Genomic DNA, 22,055 nt, shown 5'->3' with positions numbered 1-22,055 from the left:
CTCAGTGAATTAATTTTGAAGTAAATCCTTGAAAAAACTTGGACCAGATTGCCAGGTGAAACGTTGGATTTACTACGAAATTCATTCGCTGAGATTTTACAAATACATTCCTCTTATTTAAAATTTCAGTTTGTTGTTTTCTTATAACTAATATTCAAACGACCGTCTGGTGCTTCCAGGTATTCCATGGTGGTCTATCTTCAATTGACTCATGATTACAACTATTGAAATTACTTTATACTTCACAAAACCCCTTTTGATAATAATTATCTGCTCACCAGTGACTGACATTGAGAGGCATTTCCTAGAGTTCCACTGAGAAGCCGTGACCAGTGGAATTCAACCAGGTCTGTTGTGACACAGTAACTCACTGAAGACAATGGTGGACGGTGGCGCAATTTCGTGGATTGGTTAAAGTTAAACATTAACATTATTGGATGCCGGTGAACTCAGTAGTTTAAAGGTTAAGCACTCACACGCGAGACTGATAGGTCCTGAGTTTGATTCTCGCGGGGAACGGGATAGTGGGTGCGCATTGCTGAAGTTCCATACTAGGACGAAACGGCCGTCCAGTGCTTTCAGTTGTTTCATGTTGGTCTAGCTTCATGATTTTAACTATTCAATTTTTATTGTTGAACTAGATTCCTAACCTTATTAAAATGGCTAGCAGTGGGATCTAGGATTCACGACACTTCGTCTTATTTGCGACTCGCCAGCTTGATGTACCTGGATCATAGAGTTGATGTTCACTGCTAGCCACTATCCATCATTGCTTAGAATGCTTGTGAATTAAGGCTATATCGAGGTAATTCGTACATTATGCATAAATGCCAATAAGAGACTGGTCAATTACAGTTCTAGACATCAATAAGAAGACCCAAATGAACAATACCAAGTGCGACTGACTTCAAGATGTATTTCCTGGAGTTGTAATGACAAGAAGTGACCAGTGGAGTTTAACAAAGTCTGTTGTGAGATAGTAACTCACTGAATACAATCGTGAATGTGTCACTGAATTTCGTGGATTATTTGAAGTTAGACATTAACATTGTTGGATGTCGGCCAACCCAGTGATCTTGAGGTTAAGCACTCGCACGCACGACTGATAGGTCCTGTGTTGTAACCTCGCGAGGTGCGACTGTGGATGTCCACTGTTAAGGAGTCCCACAATAAGACGAAACGGCTGTCCAGTGCTTCGCATGTTCGTCTAGCTTCAATTGACTCATGAATTTAACTATTAAACATATTCACTTGGTGTTATTTACTTGAATCTTCCCATTGGAGTTGATCATGAAGTGAATTTAAACTTCACCCCATTGCACAAGCAAGTGGCTATCAGGACTCAATAGCTAAGTAGATAACATGATGACGTTTGAAGTGAATGGTACTGAGTTCGAATTCCAGACTAAACATTAACTGTGAGATGCAAGTACATCCAATTGACGAGTCACAAATAGGACGAAGTGTAGCTCATCCTAGATTCTACTGTTATCTACTATCCATCCTTACTTATTAAAGATATTATTATTTATAATGTAAATCCATGTAATTAGTCCCTTTGATAAATTTCGATCATGTAATAAAAAGACGAAGATTATCAGAACTATGTGATGATATATTAGTGCAATACATTCCGAACAATCTGATCACACATTATATACTTGTTAAGAACATTTATGTATGAAAAAATAAAAGGTTAACAAAACTAGAAATGGGGTTAAGTGGTCACAAGGATAATAATAATAATAAGAGTAATAATAATAATAATATGAATTAACAAGTCTTACCGGATTGAACGCTATATTCGTTTCCTAAGCTATTCTGTAACCCCCAAGCTAGAACTATACAGCGACCTGAACACGAGAGAGAAGATGCAAAGTATGCGAGAAGTACTTTACACCAAGGTTCATTTTAACACAGAAAATATTGGGTTTTTATAATACTTTAAGTGTCCTTGGGTTGCTTGAAGATTCTGGAATGCTACTAAACATAGCAGTATAACAATCAGCCAATCAGAACCTCCACATGTGAGGTTTCCATTCCTTGATGTTTCTCGCTAAAACTTCAAGTGAACGCTGATTGGATGAAACGCTTCCTAGTGTTTCCTGACCCAGTGATCAATCAATTGTGATTACATATCAGTCCTAAAGGAGATCGGTTGAGGCCCGGATAGCCCAGTAGTAACGTCTATGACTGTGAAGCTGGGTGATACGAGATCGAATCCGCCAGGGAGCACAATTTGAAAGCTAATCACACCACAGATAATAAGCTAATATTACCAGGGTAGATTTAAGGCGAGAACAAACTATTTTTGAATAGATAAAGGGGGGAGGGGATTGGAATTTCCGTATGATTAAGGCTACAATAAATCTTAATATCTTAGTTGTTGTACACCACCACAAAATCTAAGTTAAGATCAATCTTATGGCTTGTTTTGATTATAATTTTGAACTATCTATATAGTAACAGTTGTAAATGTTCATTATCTTTTTTGTTGATATAATATCTTGTCAAATACACGCCTTATTTTGGCCTTTATAAACTATCCCAATATATAAATATATAGACTTTAAGCTGTAGAGTCTGATGACCAAATCATTGTTCATTCAAATATTCTTCTTTTCTAAGTGTGTGTGCGTGTGTGGGGGGGGGTATTATTAAACTATTCTATATCTTAGTTGCTAAGACAAATCAATGATTATATGACCTTGTTGAATTTATATTGAATTATTTGATGATAGAGTTGTTCACAATGAACGGGTTCAATGAATTCAATTCAATTTGAATAATGATCATAATTATTCTACTTTCTATATAAAGTTCAATTGATTAACTTCATCTGTTATAATTTACTTTACCTCGTAACAAATAGACTAATAATCTTGAATAAATGAAACAATTATCTTCTTCTTCTTCTTCTTAATAATTGAAATAGAAAAAAAATAAACCAAGTAACATGAATATTAAGAATAATGATGGAAGATTGTGGCACAATTTCATGGATGAGTTGACATTAACATTATTTGATACCGGCCAACTAAGTGGTCAAAAGATGAAGTGTTCGTCCGAAAGACCAAAGGTCCTTGGTTCGAATCTTACGAGGTAGGATCGTGGATGTGTATTGCCTAGGAGGAGTCCTATACTAGGACGAAACAGATGTTCAATACTTCCAGGTTTTCCACGTTGGTCTAGATTTAATTGATTCATTAATTGAATCATTAAATTACTATCATATTCACAAAAAACCCTTAGTTTGATTTCAATAAATTTCATCAAAGATATCAATTAGATCATAATAAAATTTATATTTCCCCTCTCTCTCTCACTCTATCAATCGATAGTCACTTAGGATCAAAGGCAATAAGATAGAAATGTAACGATGTTTTTATTTTTATTTTTTCGTTCGAAAATCTTCGTCATATTAAAAGAGTGATCTATGGATGATGAATATTCTTTTCGATCAATTCTCTTCAGGTTCCACAAATCATATATCCAAATGAATAATCCCCCAAAAATGATCAGGTTAAGGATAAAGTATAGTAGATCGTGGTTGAAGGTAGTTAACAGGAAACCCTGGATCTGGGTTTCGTACTACTTGGCAGTCGTCAGCAAGGTGTACCTGTAATCTTGAGGGAACTGGTGCTCCCTGGCGGATTCGATCTCGTATCACCCAGCTTCACAGTCATAGACGTTACTACTGGGCTATCCGGGCCTCGACCGATCTCCTTTAGGACTGATATGTAATCACAATTGATTGATCACTGGGTGGTGATCAATGCCATGTGTGTCAATTCCTTCTTAGTGCAGATCGAATGCTATCGACCAAGTTGCAGTGTGGCCACCAGTCTAAGCGACTCGATATTACAGGTAGACCTTGCTGACAAGTGCCAAATAGCACGAAATTCGAGTCCAAGGTTTCCTGTTGACTACCCCCAACCACCATCTAATCTCAACATAGTGTACGCAGTATCGAGTCACCTAGACTAGTGGCCACATTGCAACTTGATCGATAGCATTCGATGTACACTAAGAAAGACCTGACACATATGACATTGATCACCACCCAGTGATCAATCAATTGTGGTAAAGTATATATTGTTTAAAGCAATACGAATTGTAAGATTGTCAAACAAAACGTTGGATTTACCTTAAACTTATTCGTTGAGAGGTCGTAAGTACAACAGTCAAATTAGGTCATTCAATAACTAAGATTACTATTGATTCATTGGCCTTGAGGTTGGCCAGGGGAGGAGGAGAATTGGTTGAAGATATTTATTCTGTATGCATAGCTTCTGTTTCTTCATATCCGAATGGCTGTTACCTACTTCAGCTGTTTGAAGGTCTTTTGTTCTGACAAGTTTTGGCAAAGAAAATTACTAACTCTATAAATAATTAAAAAAGATTAGTTTATACTGGCACTATGACCAGTTTATACTAAATGAGCCAATATCAAGTTGTTCACTTTCTTCATCAAACCTTTGTTTAGCCACGTTAAGAAGCTTGTTCAAGAGTATGAAAATGTAAATTCTGTTGTACATTTTCAAAGGGAAACGTGAAGACGAATGCAACGTTATATCTCACAGAGAACCCAGAACTAGATTTGCTGGGTCTAGACCTAATAGGAACACTACAATTAGCAAATCACTCCATTAACCACATATGCAGTGCCGTGAGAACCAATAAACCAGTGGAAAAGGATCTGAAGGATGTTGTGTTGGAAAGACATTGTCGAGTGTTTACGGAAGAATTAGGGTAGTACAAAAAGGTCAAAGCACTACCTATTCTTAAACCGGGAGTCACCTCCGTCTTCAGACCAAAACGTCCGGCACTCTATGCAGCACTGCTTATTGCTGAACAAGAATTAGAGTGTCTGGAAAGAAGCGGAATAATAGAGCCAGTAAACTTTTCTGATTGGGCAGCACCAACAGTGATTGTCGAAAATCCAGATTATTCGACTGGATTAAACGAAGCACCTGAAGCCTATCAATACCCTTTCCCGATACCAGAAGATTTATTTGCGAAACTGAATGAGGGTAAGTATTTTGCAAAATTAGACCTGTCAGAAGCTTATCTACAGATTCCAGTAGCAGAAGAATGTAAGCATTACTTGACAATAAACACTCATAAAGGGTTGTTTCGATATGACAGACTTCCTTTTGGAGCAAAGACCGCCCCTTCAATCTTTCAACAAGTTATGGATACTATGTTACCAGGTATTCCTGGTACCGTGGCTTTTTTCAATGACATACTGATCATGGGTACTGACTATGCTGACTTGGAAAATAAGGTGGACACGGTTCTCAGACGCATAGCAGATTATAGGTTCAGATTGCGTGCTGAGAAATGTGATTTTTACATGGAGCAAGTCCGCTATTGGGGACTCATAATCGATAAAAACGGAAGAAAACCTGATCCTGAAAAGTCGAAGCTATCAAGTCCATGTCTCCACCGACGGATGTATCAACTTTACGTTCTTTCTTGGAAATGGTTAGTCATTATGGAATTTTTCTTCCAGATCTGCATCGCCATCGTGCTCCTCTTAATTGCTTATTGAAAAAGGATACTAAATGGTTCTGGTCAACCGAATGCCAGGAAGCATTCCTAAAATTAAAGCAGCTCCTACCATCAAACCTTCTACTTATACACTATGGTCCAGATCTTCCAATTATAGTCGCAGCAGATGTGTCAAACTACGGAATCGGAGCAGTAATTTTACATACCTACCCTGACGGGTCTGAAAAGGAAATCGCTCACGCTACAAGATCGCGGACTATGACTGAAAAGAACTACAGTCAGATAGTGAAAGAAGCCCTCTCCATTACATTCACTGTAAAAAAGTTCCACAAGATGCTGTTTGGCAGACATTTCACCTTACTAACAGATCATAAACCTCTACTGACAGTTTTTGGATCCAAAAAGGTATCCCTGTATATATCCTGTATATAACCATCTACAGAGATGGACATCTACACTGTTGGGCTATGATTTCAAGATAAAGTATCAACCGACAACGAATTTGGACAGGCAGATGCCCTCTCAAGGTGAATTGGTTCGCATGCAAAACAAGAAGAGGAGGTGCTTGTAGCTGCCATAGATGTTGAGGCTGAGGTTCACAAAGTATTGGCAGACGCAGTTTCCGGACTCCCGGTCACATTCTAAGCCATTAAGGAGGCTAGCAAGAACGATAGTGCATTAAAGATTGTTCGCCATTGCATACTCAATAAGTCACCTTCATCTAGACTACACGGAGAACTCTTACAATATTTTCGTCGACGAGAGTCATTAACAGTTGTCGATTCATGTATCATGTTTGGCCATCGTATCGTTATCCTTAGAAATTTTCGACACCAAGTCATTAGGCAGTTCCACAGCGGGCACCCGGGGATAAGTAAAATGAAATTACTAGCTCGTAGCTATGCATGCTGGCCGTCAATGGACCATGGTATAGAACAAAAATGTCTCAGTTGTTGGTCCTGTCTAGAGGCTGCGAAGAATCCAACGAAAGCTGAACCACAACCATAGATAAAACCGGACGGGCCTTGGCAAAGAATACACGCTGATTTCGCCGGACCAATGCAAGGCAGAAATTACTTCGTTGTTGTCGATGCTTTCACTAAATGGCCAGAAGTATATGACATGCCGAAAACGAAATCAGAGAGTACAATAATAAGATTGTCAGGACTGTTTGCTTGTTTGGGGGTTCCAAAGATCTTAGTGACCGACGACGGCACTCAGTTTATGTCATTCGCTCTCAAACGCTTCTGTGGCGAAAATGGCATATTGCATCTACAATCTTCTCTGTACCATCCTCAGTCAAATAAACAAGCAGAAAGATTCGTGGATACGATAAAAAGAGCTGTGGTCAGAGGGGGAGGTGAGGGTATCCCAGAACAGGTGATCAGCAAGTACCTAATGTCTCACAGAGTTACCCCTAATCCGGCAGTACCAGAAGGAAAGTCACCAGCTGAGTTTATGTTCGGAAGGGAATTCCGGACAGTCTTTAACAGTATGTTGCCACCCAGAAAGAGAAGTAAACGCACGAATGAGTATCGTACGGTCACTCGTAGCTTCCAGGTGGGTGAAAAGGTACTTGTCAATTTGTATCAAGGTAATAGGAAGTGGGAACCAGGTGTCATAGAATGTCGAATAGGAAATGTACTGTACCTAGTCCAAAAAGGTGTGGGAAAATGTATAAGACACATAAATCAAATGCAAAGAGACGGCAGTACAGTGGTCCCAGAAAGCCGACTCCCATTTCAATCGCTCGTGGATTCATCTCAGAAGAGCCTTCAGGAGCACAAACATAGAAGAGATAAACGACGCAAGGGCAAAGCAGTACAACCCTCGAGAGTGATGGACCGCAAGAGGAATGCGACAACCAAGTTTCAGGTGGATCCGAGAAAAAAGTGTTACACAGCAGACTTTAAAAAGGGAGGTGCGACGACGGACCACGGGTGAACTCGAGGAAGCTGTAAGAGGCTCAGAAGGAGCCGAAGATATTCCATCCAATCACCTCTCTCTCTCTCTTTCACTGTGGTTAACGAGGGCTGGGACGCATCAGAATAACTAACTTATTGATTACTACACTGGTTGAAATTATGAGTCAATTGAAGCTAGACCACCATGGAAAACCTGAAAGCACTGGACGGCCGTTTCGTCTTATTGTGAGACTCCTCAACAGTGCTCATCCACGATCCTGACTTGCGATATTCGAACCCAGGACCTATCCGTCTCGCGCCAGGCGCTTAATTGATTATTGGTCACAAAGCATTTGTTCCATTCATAGACTAGATGAACTTGTAATCATTTCAAATATAACAGAATGATAAGATCTGAAAAAGAGAATCTATCAAAAACAAGCGGATTAATCATTTATATTTCATTGTTTTACATTCAATGTATTCAATATAGTATAAAGAATTTTTTTAAAAGCATTTCTAAAATCCGGTGCAAATATTGTATATATAATTGGATTTAATAATGAATTTAAATAACCTAACCATAAAAATATACTACTTATAAAATGATTTAAATTACATTGTGGTAAACAAAATGGTATAATAAGTGTATGTAAAAAAAATGGTAACCAACATAATAGAAAACAACCAGTTATAATAGATAATGTTCTAATGGCTTTATTTTCACGATGACATTCTATACGTTCACGATATAATTCAATATTATTCATATTGATCAATTTAGATGAATATAATATACTATTATTAGTAGTATTACTAGTACTATGACTATTATTAGTAGTATTAGTAGTAGTACTAGTCGTTGTCGTCGTCGTCGTAGTAGTAGTAGTAGTAGTAATATGAATAGGAGTAGAAGTTTGTATAGGATCAATTTGATTATGATCCATTATTGTAACATGATCATTTATAGTTTCATAATGATCATAACAAAATGGTGGTTTTATTTGATCTAATGATTGTTTATAAGGTATAATATTATATGAATAGATACTCATTAAACTATCAGTGGATGATAAATACGGTGATATTGGATATAATTTTGTTTCTATGCTACCACGATTAGAATGATCATTTACATGATGTAATTTGATTGGATCAATAAAATTACATAATGGTTGATGTGAATATATCAAATGATCTGTGATTTCATTATCGAAATCAAATAGTAGAATAGGACTTGTAATAGATTGTAATGGTGATTGTATTCTCTTTGAATTTTGATTGGATTGTATGTATTTAATTTGATTATTGATTTTATTGAAATGATAATTCATTTCAACAATTGATTCGTTTACCATTTCATTATCACCTATCTGTTTGATTTCAATAACTTCGTCATCATCAGTGTTGATTATATCAGATGTGGATAGATTATGAGTAAGACAATAATCATTATTATTATTATTATCATTCATTGAATAAGATATACTACTATTAGATACTACTATTTGTTTTAAGTAATCATTATGATCTATAATATGATCTGGATCAAAATATGGATAATCTACTTGATTCAATTCTTCATTATTTAGACATTCAATTGAAGATCTAATTATATTCTGTTGATTGTCATATTTCTCACAATATTCAATTGGATCTGAACTCAAATATGGTGATGATGTTTCTTTCTCTAAACTAGTTGATATCATATCTAAATATTTATTACTTATAGATAATGGATTCATTTCTATCATCATCATTTTAAATGGACAATTAAACAAATGATTATTTATACATATTGAAGATCTTTTAAAGAAATGCTTATGTTTAGTTCTATGATCTTGATCTTGATCATGATCTTGTTCATGATCATTATGTTCAATATTTTTTTTGTTATGTAAATCAATCGATGATTCTCTTGTGATTGAAGATAAACCACGTAATGATTTTTTCCTGATACGTTTCTTAGCAACTTGATAAATTTTCACATAGATACCAATTAAAAAGATCATTGGTAAATAGAATGCAATCACTGTAGAGAATATTGTAAATAGATAATCTTTATTAATATTACATTCATTAAATAGAAAATGATCATTTCTTGTTAGATGAAATCGTGTTGGTAATGAAATCATTAATGATAATAACCATATTATTATAAGCATTATATAAATTGGTTTCTTTTTTTGTTCTCTTATATAATTAATACGGGTTATTGCTAAATAACGATCAATTGCTATAGCAACCAAATGTAAAATAGATGCAGTACAACATAATACATCCATTATTATCCATATATCACATAATGGTATACCTATTTTTAATGAGAGAAAAAACATATTAGAATGATTATGTTAAAAATGGATACAATTCATCATTTGATTAGATCTCTCTCCCCCACCCCCCCACCCCCGATTAAAAACGAATAGTGAGGATTATTCATTGTATTTAGTTATAATTACTAGAATATACTGTAAGCAACTATGAGTTGATAGGTCCTGGGTTCGAATCTCGCTGCGGGGGGCGGGATCGTGGATGCGCAATGCTGAGGAGTCCCATACTAGGACGAAACGGCCGTCCAATGCTTTCAGGTTTTCCATGATGGTCTGGCTTCAATTGATACATGATCTCAACCATTGAAACAAATAAAATTGTTTAAAATCAATTATCAGAAAGGGATTTTGTGGAGAATGTAGTAATCTAATGATTGAATTCATGAGTCAATTATAACTAGATCATTATGGAAAATATTGAAGCACTGGATGGCTGTTTCGTCCTAGAATGAGACTATTTAACAATGTTCATCTACGATCCCAATTGTGAGATCCGAAACCAGAATTTACAGTCTCGCACGCGAACGATAAACTTCTAGATGACTGAGCCGGCATTCTACGGCAGTGGTACAATTACGTGGGTTGGTTGAAGTTAGACATTAACATCATTGGATGCCAGTCAGCTCAGTGGTCTAGCCGTTAAGCTTTCGCGTGCAAGACTGATAATTCCTGGGTTCGAATTCCACGAGGTGGGGTCATGGATGCGCACTGCCAAGGAAGAGTCCTATACTAGGACGAAAAAATCGTCCAGTGGCTTCCGAGTTTTCCATGTGGGTCTAACTTTAATTGACTCGTGAATTCAACTATGAAATAAATTAGGTTGAAAAATAAAAAATAGAAAATGGAAATTTATTAGAATTAATTGATTTATTAACGTGAATACGCTTCGAACACTCCGATCCCATATTTACTTATCAAGAATTTAAAAGTAATGTCTAAATCAAACCGGGATGGATGGAACAGTCGTCCAGTGCTTCTAGGTTTTCAATGGTTGTCTAACATCAATCGGTTCATGATCTCAATAAAAAATCAGACTTATTAGAAAATAAAAATGAAAACAAAATGAATCACATCGCTCTAGAAAACAAATCAATTTTAGCAAGGCAGGTTCATTGTAAGTACACACAAGGTGTTTGAGTTGAATTTCCGTGTATCAATGGCTTTGACAAACTTCACTGATCAAGTCTCACTGATCAACTTTTATTCAAAGCCATAAAAAGTGAGTTAAGATGAATCAAAATGACCTATTTTAACTGTGTTTGTCATTTGAAGAAAAAAAATCAATGGTTAAATCCTTTTAAATCATTTGACTTATTTTGTAGCCATTATAATACATGCTCAACTACTATAACTTAAAAATTGCGATTACTCCTCCCTGAACAAGTGTGACCATACACATATATAAACCAGTAGATAGTGCGATGTGACATAGTCGATCATATCCAGTTTATGCTTACGGTTAAGTATGGATATTAGTTTTCTTTCCCAATAACAATGAGTTTCGATAGTCACAATTGATTGATCACTGGGTGGCGACCAGTATCATGTGTGTCAAGTCCTTATTTAGTGCAGATCGAATGCTATCGATCAAGTTGCAATGTAGCCACTAGTCTAGGTGACTCGACAATACGGGCACTATATATTGAGATTAGATGGTGGTTGGAGGTAGTCGACAGGAAACCCTGAACCCGGGTTTCGTGCTATTTGGCACTCGTCAGCAAGGTTTACCTCTAATCTCGATCTGCACTAAATAAACACTTGACAAACATGGCATTGATCACCACCCAGTGATCAATCAATTGTGATTACATATCAGTCCTAAAGGAGATCGGTCGCGGCCCAGATAACCTAGTGGTAACGTCTCTGACTGTGAAGCTGGGTGACACGAGATCAAATCCGCCAGGGAGTACCAGTTCCTTCAAGATTACAGATACACCATCCTGACGACTGCCAAGTAGTACGAGACCCAGATCCAGGGTTTCCTGTTAACTACCTCCAACCACCATCTAATCGAGTTTCGATAGTGTCTAGCAGTGGAATCCAAGACGCGGATTTCGTCCTATTCCGGATTCATCAGCCGGATGTGCATACATCCTAGAGTTAATGTTTACATATGTCAACAAGAGATTAATTAATTTCAGTCCTAGACAATAATGGGAAGATACAAGTAAAAAATACCGAGTGAATTTAACAATAAGTTTGGTTGTAGTGAATCATTGTGTTTTACTCAGAAAATAGTTGAAAAATACTTCAATATTTAAATGTTTAGATAGTCAACATAACCTTTGAAAGTGTATAGGTTGAAAACTACTCCCCCTACTGAAAATGGGAAATTTCATCTAAGAAACTATATTGTGTTTGATCATCTCTGAGTGATACATCTGAATCTCTTATTACTTATATTTGTAAAACAACGAACCATTACAATTGTCATAATGCAAAGTAAGAACATCGAAACTGGTACACTATGAACATTGATTAACTCCTAAAACATAATGACCACCCTAATTGAAAAATACACTCATTTACATATATTGATTATATATCCATTTTGATTATGAATAAGGATGAAATTATATATATATGAGAAATACCCAGAGTTATAACAAATCACATGGTGTCTGATCATCTTATGCACACTTCTTGTTAATTTAATACATGAATATCATATCATCGATAAACATCATTCATACTCAGATAAATCATTTTATTGATTGATTGATTTATTTTAACACATAGATACTGGTACAAGGGGCCGTCACATAATTCACATTTGATTTGTGTGAGGGCCGTGATACTGCCCCGGGTGTCCAAACTGAAGCAGGTGGTTTTCTTAAGAGGCCACACTCGGAGTTTTCAACCTGAAGGTCTTATCTACAAGGCAGTGGAGCATCGCAAGGAGATGCAGTTCTATGGTAGCCGTTCACCAACAATAGATTCATACACCATTTATTCCCTCAGGATCATTGAGCTCATGTGCACCACTGGTTTGGAATCAGGGTATTTTCAACGCCTCTAGGGGAATCTTCCATATCCACCAACCGGATTAAAGCTCCGAACATTCACTTTTCGTCCTCTCTATTTCGTGAACAACACCCCCGTCACGAGAAGGCAATGAGCAGAACTTCCCTGGCATAGGCTGTATTCGCGTGGCCATATGAGAGCATTTCGAGAGGCAGAGCGGACTCTCCCCACTCTTGGCCGTACCAATTCATTTGGAGGCTTTACTTGTATCTTCCCATTGTTATTTAGGACTGCAATAGATCAGTCTGTTATTGACATAATAATGCATACTGTGAATATTGCATCGATATTGCCTTAATTCACAAGCACTATAAGCAAAGATGGATAATGGCTAACAGTAAAATCCAGGATGCGCAACACTTCGTCCTATTTGGGACTCGTCAGTTGGATGTATCTGCATCTCAGAGTTAATGTTCACTCAGGAATTCGAACTCACTACCATTCACTTCAAACGTCATCGTATCATCCATTTAGCTACTGAGTCCTGTGCAATGGGGTGAAGTTTAAATTCACTTGGTATTGTTTACTTGAATCTTCCCATTGATATCGAGAACTGTAACTGATCATTCACTTATTGGCATATGTGCATACTGTATGAATTACATTAATATTACCTTAATTCACAAGCATTATAATCAAAAATGAATACTGGCTAGTAGTGGAATTCAGAACACACGTTTCGTCCAACTGATGAGTTTCAAATAGGACGAAACGCGAATCCTAAATTCCACTGCTACCCACTATCCATCATTGCTTATAATGTTGTAAATACATTCCAAATATTAAAGATATATATTGAAATTAATCGATTTGACTTTGTAAATTTGCCAATCTTTTTTTAAATTTTTCAATGTATGATTAAGATAGAAAAGGAAACAGTTGTCTAAATAACTTACTGACCCTATTATATATTGTAAACACTTTAGTTTATCGTATTTAAAAGTATATGTAGTTAAATTTGTTATACTAAGTACAAATTATATAAACTGTTTATTAGTTAGAAGCTGTACCCAGTGGAGTAAAACCAGGTCTGTTGTGAGATAGTAATTCACTGATGACAATGGTGGAGGTGTCGCGCAATTTCGTGGATTATTTGAAGTTAGACATTAACATTGCTGGATGGTGGCCAACTCAGTGGAATAGAGACTAAACATTCTCATGCAAGATTGATAGGTCTTGGGTTGTAATCTCGCCTGGCGGGATTGCGGACGCGCACTGTTGAGGAGTCCCACAATAGAACGGAACGTCTGTTTAGTGCTTCAAGGTTTTCCATGATAGTCTTGCTTCAATTGATTCATGATATGAACTATTGAAATTATAATATCTACAGAAACCCCTTCTGGTATTAATCAACATATGCTCACTAGTGACTGGCTTTAATTAGTATTTCCTGGAGTTCTAGTGAGAAGCAGTGGCTAGTGTAGTTGAACCAGGTCGGTTGTGAGAAAGTAACTCACTGAAGACATTGGTGGACGATGACGTAGATTCGTGGATTAATTGTAGTTAGACATTAACACAGTTCAATGCCCGCCAGTTCAGTGGGTTCGAGGTGCAGTGTTCACGCGTGAGATCGAAGGTTCTGGGTTCGAATCTCTTGAGACGGGGTCATGGACACGCACTAATGAGGAGTCCCATACTGGGACGAAACGGTTGCCCACTGCTTTCAGGTTTTCCATGTTAGTCTAGCTTTAGTTGACTCATGAATCCAACTATTGAAAAAACACCTTTTTTCAAATGAAATCTTTCCTGAAATCCACGTTTTGAATCAGTCATCCATACATAAGAAAGTTTTTTTCTAAAAATGAACATTAGTTCACAACAAACATTGATTTCAAAGAGACTAAATCATACCGTTCAAATGTTATTTCTTTTGTATCATATTCTATTTAATGAATGTTTCGTTGATTAGCTTAAAACATTATATTTGCATATTAAAAGTTCGGAATCTTCTAATCTTTCTGTTTGGATAAATATTTTAGTTCTTCTTAGTATTTACTAAATAATCTTTGAGTTACTTGAGGTAGTCCTCAAGGATTGATGATTATTAGAAATTATTAGGATCTTGCGAGGGGCTGGATCGTAAATGGGCAATGCTGAGAAATCCCATACTAGAACGAAACGGCCATCCAGTGGTTCCAGGTTTTCTATGGTGATCTATCTTCAATTGACTCATGTTTTCAACTACTGAAATTATTAGGAATAGTTAATTGAGAAAGTTATCTATATATCTATATGTGAATAGAATACTTACCAAGCCACCATTTCTTTGAAACTTCATTTAAGGCACTAATTGGCATAACTAATATTGCAACCATTAAATCAGCCACAGCTAAACTCAATATTAGATAGTTAGAAACCCGCTGTAAAATAAACGAGGGGAGGAAGTGAATACAATGGATAAAATTAATTATGACATAGAAATAATTTAATATAGTGCAAGGAGGCGATTTTTTTGTTGAGAACTTTCATACATATAGTTCCCTTTATCATTTTCGAAAAGAGCAAGAACAAAAACATTCTAACCGAATAGCTAGAATTCATTTTATTTCGTCTGGGTCTCGTCAACTGCTTACAACCTGTGATATTTAAACCTTATAATTACATAATCGGCTTAAATTACTGACATGAGAGGGATTGGTTAGAAGTTATATTGAAAATATAGTAGTATAGTATAGCAAAGATGTAAATAAATTGAATAGACTGAATATTGTAAATGTATACTGATAGGTCTTGGGTTCGAATCTTACGGGGCGGGATCATGGATGCACACTACTGAGGAGTTTCATACTAGGACGAAACGGCCGCCCAGGGCTTTCAGGTATTCCATTGGTGGTCTAGTTTCAATTGACTCATGATTTCAACTATTGAAGTTTCTACAATCTCCACAAAACCCATTCTGATAATATACCTTATGTGATGAAGGAACATTCTACAATATTGATTGTGACGATAGTTCAAACGGACAGAACACAAGTGATTACATAATGAGTGTAAATATAGTGAGTAAAGTTCAGTTGATAAAATAAGATTATTAATTTGGAAGATAGTTGAAATAAAACTCAATGAAGTAATAAATGCAAGAAATAGTTTAAAGAAAAATAATAAAAAAACTTCAAGATGCAACGAACGAATATTTGTCACCAAGGCAAGGAAAGATTATTAATCATCTCCTTTTGAACATATAATTCATGTGTTTGACGCCTGATGGCAACGGCTTCAGCAAACATCGCGCGCGAGGCTGTATGCCCTGGGTTCGAATCCAGCTAGCAGGATCATGGATAAGCACTGCTAAGGAGTTCCATATTACGACGAAACGGCTTTCCAGTGCTTCCAGGTTTCCAATAGTGGTTCAACATCAATCGGTTTATAATCTCAATCAAAAACATCAGAAGACTGGAGTTTGGTTGCTTAATAATCATCTTGAAGGATTGCAAGGTATCGACCTGATGTCTTATATCAAGATGTTTGGTAATTGCACTGTTTGTTTCTGGTTATTTGAACTGTTGTCACAATCAATGTTGTAGAATGTTCTTTCATCATATATGGTATATATTTATGACGTGAGCAGAGAAACAAGAACCCTTGAAAAACTATAATAGCTATTTTTTCGGGACGTTATTTCATTTAATCCAAAGCTTTTAAAATATTAACATTTATTTTTGTCCCTAGTCTATTCTACAAACATAAGCTTTCATTTGATGTATGATTCACTGCCATAGCTCTTTTTCTTCCAAGGCTATGGTATTATTTTGTACTCTATTTTCTATGCTAATGATTGTACTTTGTGGTTGGGTTAGCCATCTATTTATTCATGTATCTCTCTTTACACTGATCTGAAATTCGGGAACCAGATCAGAATTGAGAATAAATCGATTAGTGTTCCAGTTGACTTGTCTTTGCTCACTCGCATGCCTGTCAGCCAATCAATCAGGTGACAGAATAATTTTCTTCTCTCTACTTCATTTCGGACTCACGAGTACTAGCCTCAAGGTTAAGTCGGTCAGCCTATCTCATCAAGGTCTTAATCTAGATTAGACAAGTTATCCTCAGCACCAAAAGTGGGTAGACAGATCAAGGACGTAACAATTTACAATATTCAGTCTACTAAATTTATTTACGCCCCTGCTATTCTATACTGTAGGGCCAGTGAAATATCACTGAGACCTAGCTAAATCATCCGGCAGTTGAGTCACTGAGTATCGAACAAATCATCGATCCTCGTAAAGGTTAAGGATAACCAACGCGCATACGTTGATCGTATGCCATGGACTGGTATATGCGGTGGTGGTCTCGCTATCTTCTCTGTACTCATTCTTGCTAATAAGATTTTCATAATAACGTCTTTTGTGTTATGCAGTCGTCATAGCAGCCATAGTACTTTGATACGTCAAAGGGGTAATCCACGTTAGATGGTGACCGCAAGGTGTGACTTCGAAATTAGCTGGTTCGTCACACCTTTCCCATCTAACTCGAGTAGGTCTCCTATCATTCAACGTAGATCATCGACATTGGTGATATACAATACCAATGTCTTTAATATACTTTCCAAGCATACCCTCTCATGTAAGTAATTTAAACCCATTATGTAATTATAAGGTTTAAATATCACAGGTTGTAAGCAGCTGATGAGAACCAGACGAAACAAAATGAATTCTAGCTATTCTGTTAGAATCTTTTCGTTCTTGCTCTTTCTGTTTTAGCTTTCATTGAGTTTTATCACACTTTTCTGCCAAAATATTACATAAGCAAAATAAATTTAGTCAGTAAGCTAGAAACTCCCACGAGAGGGTGGGAGGCCGCTGGTGGGCTCCTCAACGAGGAGTAACAGGCGTAAGTAAGTAAGTGAGCTAGAAACTGAATGATAAGAGAAAAACAGAAGACTTTGCATATCTGTAAGGTAAAAGTTAAAAGGTATCATAGACTAAGTCGTGTGTAAATAATCATTAAATAAATACGTAGCATTAGTAAAGTTTTTCATTAGAAATCTCTTATTGTCTTAAGGAACTAGGTCTATTGAGACTGGTAGATATGCATACATTGAAATACTTATCACTCTCGTTTCATATACTCACTTGTTGTACAGAGATTGGTAAGTTATTAGTCAGATTCATCGAGAGTTTATGAGTGAGAACTTCTGAGAAGTCTCATATTAAAGCTAAACATTTGTTCATTAATTAATGGCTTTAAATGATGGTTGTGCTAGTGTATCTCCCCAAACCACTTCGAAAATAATCCTCAGTTTGTTTGCATGTGAGCAACATAAATAAATGGTTGTTTAAATGAAACTCAGTGTGATAGTTTATTCGGTATAACACTGATTTATCTGAGTGTGATGTTTGTCCAATATACGATATTCTTGTATTAAATTAACAAGATCGTGAATCATGTGGTTTATTTTAAACATATGGATATCTTTCAGATATGTGGTCTCACCCTCAAATTCTCTGGTACGGCCGAGGGTGAGGAGAGTCAGCTCTGCCTCTCGAAATGCTCTCATATGGCCAGGGGTATATAGCCACTGGCAGGAAAGACCTACTCACTGCTTTCTCGTGGAGGGGGTGTTGTTTAAGAAATAGAGAGAACGAAAAGTGAGTGTTCGGAGCTTTAATCCGGTTGGTGGATATGAAGGATCCACCTGGAGGAGTTGAAAATACCCTGATTCCAAACTAGTGGTGCATATGAACTCAATAATCCTGAGGGAACAATTTACATATGAATCTATTGTTGGTGACCGGCTACCATGGAACTGCACCTCTTGACGTTGCTCCACTACTTTGTCGATCAGATCTTTAGGTTGAAAGCTCCGGGTTTGGTCCACTAAGAAAACCACCTGCTTTGGTCTGAGCATCCGGGTAGTATCATAGCGCACAAACAAATCAAGCGACGTGTGTGGCGCATATGTATTCGGTGACCCTTTGCACCAATATTTATGTGTTCAAATAAAATAAAATAAAAGATGAAACCAACTGAAGTGGACATTTCATACCTCGCGAATCTGAAGAAACAACCGCTCTGATTCAATACGTTTATCCAGTTCACATACAAACGTTCGGTCAATTATATGAGTTCTAGTAAAAAGACCAATTATCTTACCATCCACAATTACAAAAACGTTAAGCTTAATCACACACATAGATCACATCAGTTTTCATTAGAACAAATGATGAATTCCATTTCACAACGTTCTCATTCCCTTAATCTCAATCTTCTGTCTCGACCCAAATTCGGAACACACATTAAAACGATTTGCGGTATCACTTTTCCAAATGGAAAATGAAAACCAATGTTTCTTGTATGTGGGTGAGTACTCAAAGCACACCATAACACACAATACAACCAACCACAATCCTACAAGTATTTCATCTAAATAATACTCTCATCAATCAAATACTTCCATATGAATAGTGATTCATCACTGCAGCAGTGAGACTGAGACTAAGCTTTGCAGTCCCGAAATCAACTTCCATTAAGGTACTAAATAACATTTCGACAGATTGAATCTACTTTGTAAAACTTCTCAAATCTATATGTAGACTAATTTCCATTTATGAAACAAACCAATTGAACTACTCCTGACATGTATATTGTAGAAATAACCTGAAATGTGCAAACTAGAAATAGGTGATGTATTTGTCAATCGAATATTCTCTTAATTCATGTATGTTAGACAACTGTGATCGTAGATGTAGAGGAGGGGGGAGGGCCGTAAACATCATCGAAGTATTCATCTATGCTTCTACATCTGATCAATAATATACACATATAATGAAACGAGTAAAGGGAAGTAATGGTATGATGTCCATTCAAGTGAACCATATCTCAGTATAAACTGAATGAATTTCTTATTAGAAACTGACTTGAATTTCTCTACATCAGAAAATGTAAAGAGTGAATCGGTAATATTAGTTACATCTTTTTACTTCTATAAGTGCCTATCCACATGATCTCAACCATTAGACAGTTAATAAGCCGTGTTTTCTTCCTTAACCGATCAAGGGTTTTATGAAATTTCTGATTTTTCTTCAATCAGGGATAAAAACGTTTATTATATTTCCATGTTCTCTACTGTTGTGCATTGTGTTTAAAATTCACAGGACTTTAGCATTCATCCGTTCCATCTTTTAGACTTATGGATGGATCTTATACTATACACACTAGAACATGCATACGGACTTCAGAATCAGATAGTGGCTGTAGTTTATAAGCGAAAATTTCACAGTTGCATTGATCTCGGCTTAAGTTTGCCAGAATAAGGCACTCATATGATCGATCCACCTTAGTACTTTACGTAGGAATACCATAAGACTACTCATTTAAAGTTTTTTTCAAGGATAATAACTGATTCATCGAAAGTGATCCCTAGAAATATTTCGCAAAGTGAAGCTAGTATACCTAGGGTGCTCATTTGTTCAATTAATGTTTATAATTATGAGGTAAACATTATTCCATCGCAGTTAGTAAACTTCAAAGGCATGAAAACCTTTATTAATGAAACCTATTATTTTGCCGAAGCTTTAACAGAGTACACAAACTCAGTGTAATTACGTATTTAATAGTTGAATTCATGAGTCAATAGAGGTTAGAACAATATAGAAAACTTGGAAGCCACTAGAAGGTGGTTTTACTCTAGTATGGGACTTTTCCTTGGCAGTACGCATTCACGATCCCGACACACGCGAGATCCGACACTAGGACCTATTGGTTTCGCGCGCGAATGCTTAACCTCTAGACCACTGAGCCTGCCGGCATCAAACGGTGTTAGTCTCTAACTTCAACCAATCCACGAATTTGAGCGACAACTCCACCATTGTCATCAGTGAACTACTATCTCACAAAAGACCTGGTTGAATTCCACTGGTCACTGCTTCTCATTAGAACTCTAGGAAATACTGCTTGAAGCCATTCACTAGTGAGCGTTTGATGATTATAATCATGGTCTAGCTTCTATCAACTCAGGAATTCAACTGCTGAATTACTATAATATCCACAAAACCCCTCTCTGATTATAATTATATATTTGTTAACAAGAATAGATGGTAATTTTCAAACCGAGTTAGATAGCAGCAAGTAATACGATCCAGTTTGAGCGTTTCATCTTATTTGAAGCTCATCAGTTAGATATATCTACATTCCAGAGTTGATATTCATATGCCAAAAGAGACTGATCAATTACTCTCCTAATTATCAATGAGACTAATCAATTAATCTATAATGTTTAAAATAATATTTATCTTTAAAGTTGGCAACAATAGTCCGAATTCAATGAAACATTCCAATCCCCTAAATTATTAATCCCAGTTCATTAGACAATTTAATGTATTCATGAATCAATTGAAGCTAGATCACCATGAAAAATCTGGAAGTACTGGATAGTCGTTTCGTCCTAATATAGGACTCCTCCTCAACAGTGAGTATTCACGATCTGGCCTCGTGAGATTCGAACCCAGGACCTTCCAGGTTGTCCATGGTAATCTAGCTCCAATTGACTCATGAGTCCAACGATTACAAATTACTATAATATCTACAAAAAACCTTTCTCTGAATAATGTATACCAAAGAATTGACAAAAACTGAGATATAAACAGAGAGCGAGAGATTATGTTATATCCCGATAAGCATAATGAATAGTAACTGTTGAAATCTATTTCTGGACTATTAGTTTACGCATATTTTTATCGTATCATTGTTATGTAACTAAACTGTTCATATTCATGTTCCTATTATCATAAGCTTTATTTTGACCTATGATCTATTGTTATATGATTTACCTTTCTTGAGTTATACCCAGTCTCTCAATTACTACCTCCCACATTCACAGCCACTTTTGGCTAGATCCATGTTATGATACAATATGGTCTGTTTGGTTGGTATATCAACCCAATATGGCTGAAATACATAATTCATATCACGAAGGCTGTAATTGGTGTTCTGGATTCAACAGGCTAGGCTAATCAAGAATAAGGACCGATAAGGATTTTAGACTGCTTGTACTTGTTTTATACCTCATTGATCTGATCGATAATTCACGGTTCTCTAATTAGCGGTATGATTACGTCACATATATATGTATATTGATAGGGGTACAGAGTAAGTATCATCAAAACACATTTTACACACTTACTTGTAATTGTCTATCAATTATTATTGCAATGACAACAAACATATTTCCAATAATTGTACAAATTATTATAATACTTAATATTATACTTGTTATATATAAATGTGATATACTATATAATGGTACAAATGTTATATAACTGAAATTTTCTTCTATTTTCAT

General features: G+C 36.3%; 1 protein-coding gene across 1 annotated transcript; it reads right to left on the bottom strand.

Annotated features, from left to right (window-relative positions):
* Positions 1-7,879: 7,879 nt before the first annotated feature.
* MS3_00004805 (uncharacterized protein) lies at positions 7,880-22,055 on the bottom strand (the record flags this gene model as incomplete). The annotated part of the gene is made up of 4 exons (XM_012943128.1): positions 7,880-9,129; positions 9,214-9,732; positions 15,027-15,135; positions 21,897-22,055. 4 exons carry the CDS (start codon positions 22,053-22,055, stop codon positions 7,880-7,882), a joined length of 2,037 nt encoding a protein of 678 aa, XP_012798582.1.

Source organism: Schistosoma haematobium, chromosome 3, assembly GCF_000699445.3.
Source record: "Schistosoma haematobium chromosome 3, whole genome shotgun sequence".
Lineage (NCBI taxonomy): Eukaryota > Metazoa > Platyhelminthes > Trematoda > Strigeidida > Schistosomatidae > Schistosoma > Schistosoma haematobium.
Note: the sequence above shows the minus strand (reverse complement) of the source record. Positions and strands in the feature narration are given on the sequence as shown.